The sequence below is a fragment of the Cyrtonyx montezumae genome, unplaced genomic scaffold, assembly GCF_038088225.1.
Source record: "Cyrtonyx montezumae isolate F1298 unplaced genomic scaffold, pur_monq_1.0 scaffold_59, whole genome shotgun sequence".
Lineage (NCBI taxonomy): Eukaryota > Metazoa > Chordata > Aves > Galliformes > Odontophoridae > Cyrtonyx > Cyrtonyx montezumae.
In genome coordinates, this window is record NW_027072066.1 from 247,315 (window position 1) to 251,664 (window position 4,350).

The following is a 4,350-nucleotide window of genomic DNA, read 5'->3' on the forward strand; positions in this document are numbered from 1 at the left end:
AGCCCAAGGACAAAGCAGGGCTGAAAGTGGCTGAGGTTCTGTTCAGGGAGTTCTCACGTGGATAAATGGTGATTCCTGTTTGCCCTGTGCAGAATGGTCAGTCCGTTCTGGGTTTTGCAGTCACTGCTGCAATCAGCACTTCCTAAGGCCCATTGCACTTCTACAAGCCTCCTTCTGGTGTGCTCAGGAGCTCTGCTTTCCATCACTCCCTGTCCCTAGCAGTTGAGGCTGCGTGCATAGCCCCAGGCCTTCCTGCGTGCCTTGCCCTGTGTCTCCTAAAGGCCTGGCCCCTGGCACGGGGCAGGGGGGGATGCTGGGACTGCTGCTTCTGCTGTGCTCACTGCTATCAATTCTTCAGGGCTGATGCTGCAGCAGGAGGTGCCTACTTTGCTCACAGGGCGTTGCAGCGCTTGCCCCACAGTGCCTGGCCACAGCAGGGGATGGCAGCCAGGACGCTGTGGGGAGGAGAACAGCTGGGGCTCTGGGAGGGCACGGCCTGGGGACACAGGGTCAGGGACCACGCACGTATGCTCTGTGTACGTGCCAGCCTCCTTTTGCAGGTGCTAGGTAGGGAAGCCTTTGCCTGGCAGAGGAGATTAAACTGAGCAGGGACATGGGTTGCTGTGAAAACGAGAAACTTTATTTCTACAGTGGAGTAAACATCAACATTTGGGTGAAATCGGAAGAGAGAAGGTAGGACAGACAGCACTTGTGTATTAACAGGGAAGAAAGGGGTCCTGCTACACCTGCCGTGGGTCACGTGGCTATTTCAGCCTTGTTTCCTCTGAACCAAAGCAGCAGTTCCTGGAGCCGACTGATGAAATCCCAGACTTTCTGGGCTGGAAAAGGACACGCTGTAAAGGGGCTGGACTGCGTTGGCCTCTGGTACGGGGTTGACGTATGCACTGGAGGTGGTGTTGTAGTGGGCGCTTCTGTTGGCACCAGTCCCATCTGCAGCAGGATCCAGTGCCGGAAGTGCTGAGTGGAGGTATAGACTCCAGGCTGGCGCATTCTCCCGCAGCCCTTCCCCCAGCTGGTCACGCCAACGAGCCAGAAGTAGTCGGCTCTTTTATCCCTGCACATCAGAGGACCACCGCTATCGCCCTGCAGAGGAGGAGAGAAGGCCAAGGTGTTACTGGGGGGCCACATCAGCTGCACAGCTGGCTTTCTCACAACACTCCCTAGAGCCACATTCAGTACACAGCATAGCTTGGCTTGGGTGCTAGAGCCTATAAAAGTTTCTGGGAAGAGGTTGCAGGCATGGAAAGTAGCTCTCCCTCCCTCATCTCTTTGCAATGATCTGTCCTGAGGCAAGAGGCGTGTTCCAGGACTGGCTTTGGACCTCCAGGGCACCAAGAGCATCTGGGGAGCTCTCTGGGCAGAGTCCTAGGCACTGTGAGGCATGGGGAGCCCGGGGGAGGAGCTGCAGATGGGAAAGAGGGGTGAGCTCCAGAGGTGCTGCCACCCGGCGCTGGGAGGTTGGCTTGCAGGCACAGCACGGCTGCGTGTCGGTGTGCAGCTCCTACCTGGCAGGTGTCGATGCCACCCTGCGGATATCCAGCACACAAGTTGTGGAGATGGATGGCCCCAGCATACCAGTGGCTGCTGTTGCAGAGTCGGAGGTCAATGAGCTGGACCTTGGCCTCCTGCAGGATGTGATAAGATTTGACAGGTTCCTGTAGGGCTGAGAGCAAAGTGCACAATTGGCAGCGTCAGCTCCTTGCCGGTTCTCATCCTGTTTGGGGGTGAACCCCCTTCCCTAGGTCTTGGCTTTGTGTCCTGAGACGTACCGACCCTTCCCTGCTTCGGGAAATGGGTCAGGCCCATCCCTCTCTACGGACACATCACCATGGTGCGTGTCACCCTGGGGTTCAGTGCCGCCATCAGGGATGCCTGCCCCCTGCCTCAGCAGCACGCCAAGCTTTAGTCGCACATTTTGGATACTCACATCTCAGACCCACGTGTCCCCAGCCACTGACATAGCACTCGGAGAGCTCTGCCATGTTCAGCGAGGCGTCGGGCACGCAGGCGAGCTGGATGTAGGAGCTGCAGAGGACAGGTTGGTCCAGTTCCAGCAAGGCGATGTCGTTGGCCATGGTGTCTTTGTGGTAATACTCGTGCATTATGACCCGCTTCACGTTGCGCACTACAGCTTCAGGGCCCAGGCGAGTCAAATCGTTGGCACCGATCACCACGTGCCATGGTGTGTAGGGACTGGAGGAAGGATGGAGGAAGGAGTCAGCAGGAACACGGCCATGTCCTGCAGCACCCAGGAGGGGTGCACCCAGGAGCACCCAACCTCTGGCTGAACTTCAAGGAAAGGGACAGCCCTTACTTCGCATCCTGGAAGCAGTGCGCTGCCGTGAGGACCCACTGCGAGGTGATGAGGGACCCCCCGCATACGTGTCCCGTGCCCGCAAGCCAGGTAGTCTGCAGGCTGACAATCCACGGCCACGCCCCACGCGGGGCATCCGTGCCGCCCACGATGCGCGTTCCCCCAGACCAAGAGGCCATGGGCCGGAGCCCACAAGTGCTGCAATGAGAAAGACGGTGAGTGCCGCTGCCGGCTGCTCCCTCGCCCCGCTCACGCTGCACGTGAGCCGCTGTCCGGGGGCCACTCACTCGCAGACACTCCAGGAGCCGTGCACGGGCCAGCACGCGGCCAGCGGCACGAGGAGGAGCAGCAGCAGCACCATCACTCCCGGAGGAGAGCAGCAACCCATCGCGCCCAGCTTCGTCACCATCGACTGTGTGTGTCACATCGGCCGCAGTGTGCCCGGTGCCGATGTCACAGAGCCGCCGGTTCCGAGGGCTGTGCCACCGCCGGGGGCTGCGCGGGGGGGTCCGGGCGGGACCTGGATGAAGAAGGACTTCTTCTTTGCCTGCAGTAGTGCAGCTGAGGTACTTGAAGGTATCTGTAAGCTTAGCTGGGGTCAGCCCAGCTCTCTGTTAGTGCTGAGACTAAAGGAGTGCAGTGCCAATTTAAAATCAGGTTAACTCTTGTGCTGCCATCCTGTGTGCTTCCGTGAGCTCTGTTGAGACTGGAATTACAAGGTCAGTCCTGATCAGCATCACCATGAAAGGAGAAGTCTCATTGGGCAAGAAATGTTTTGCTTCTTTTTGTTATTAGAGATGAGTCAAAGGATCAAAATAACCCAGTGCTAAATCAAAACTGGAGCCAATCTACATTAAAAACTTGAGTGTGCCTGGAGTTGGCACATGCTGAACTAGTCTTGTAAAGACATAAATTCATATCCTTCAGGACATACAGTAGTTCCACTCCCACTTGGGTGCTCAGCTCCCATTGATAATGCCATGTCCATTATCAGGCACCCAGGCTTCTGTGTAATGTTCTTACTGCGAAGAACAATTGGTCTTGAGGGAAAACATTTACATAGATGATACAGCTATTTTCAGGAAAATGAAAAGTCCTGGGTGAAAATGGAGGTTTTGACACTGTGTGAGATAGAGTGTGAGGGATAGGGTTTACACACAGTAGTTTCTGTTGTGTGTATTTAAATGGATGATTTACCATATTTAAATGAAATAAATTCACACACCATTTGCAAATGTCTAATTTATTTATCTGTAGAGATATACGGAAACCTTATTTTGAAAAGCAGTTTGCATAACATCTGGTGTGTCAGCAGTGCAACCCTCCAATTTACTCGTTGGTGAAAATGTCAATAGAATGAACGTGAACTCAGCTGTGGCTCACACAGATTTCCTGGCAGACAAAGCAGTAACGATTTGCATGTCAGTGTAAGTGACGTGTGCCCTCCAGTTTTGAGGAGTTTACACAGCTCAGAGGTATAAAAAGAATGGAGCACAAGGCTGGTTCTTTGTAGACCTATGCCGGCAACACAAACCCCTTGTGTTTGCGAAGTGTGAAACACTATCTCATTTTGACTTCCAAGTTTTCTAAAGTGGCCTTTGACTTTTTCACTGAAACTGCTTCTTTGGTGTTTGGGGGTTCTGTGGGCACAGGACAAAAAGATAAAAGTAAGATTATAGACCCAGAGGTGGCTTAAATCCTGTTAGTATGCAATCCATGAGCATATTTTTAAAATTACTTTTATTTGTTTTCTACACACGAAAGTGCTCTACTGGGATATGAGAGAGGGACCTACTGAACTCTTGATTGCTATTAATAATATGACAGCAGAGATGACAATGTGAGGATATTACTTACACCTCTTATATTGCAGCCTGCACCAGACAGGCCACATAAATCACCGCTGCGTCTCATTGTTCTACCCACACTGTCTGGTTTTGCTCTGATTTGGGTGGTGTGCGTCTGAATGTTTGAGTGGAAAGCTTTGTCTATCTATTGTTGCCTAATAGGTTTAA

At 53.4% G+C, this 4,350-nt stretch overlaps 1 protein-coding gene across 1 annotated transcript; it reads right to left on the reverse strand.

The window, feature by feature from the left end:
- Window positions 1–751: 751 nt before the first annotated feature.
- LOC136056834 (acrosin-like) lies at window positions 752–2,723 on the reverse strand. Its single transcript, XM_065749195.1, has 5 exons — window positions 2,623–2,723; window positions 2,336–2,533; window positions 1,949–2,214; window positions 1,527–1,684; window positions 752–1,104 (listed from the first exon to the last, which is right to left on the reverse strand). The coding sequence occupies exons 1-5, from the start codon at window positions 2,721–2,723 to the stop codon at window positions 757–759; spliced, it is 1,071 nt and encodes a 356-aa protein (XP_065605267.1). The 3' UTR covers window positions 752–756.
- Window positions 2,724–4,350: the final 1,627 nt, after the last annotated feature.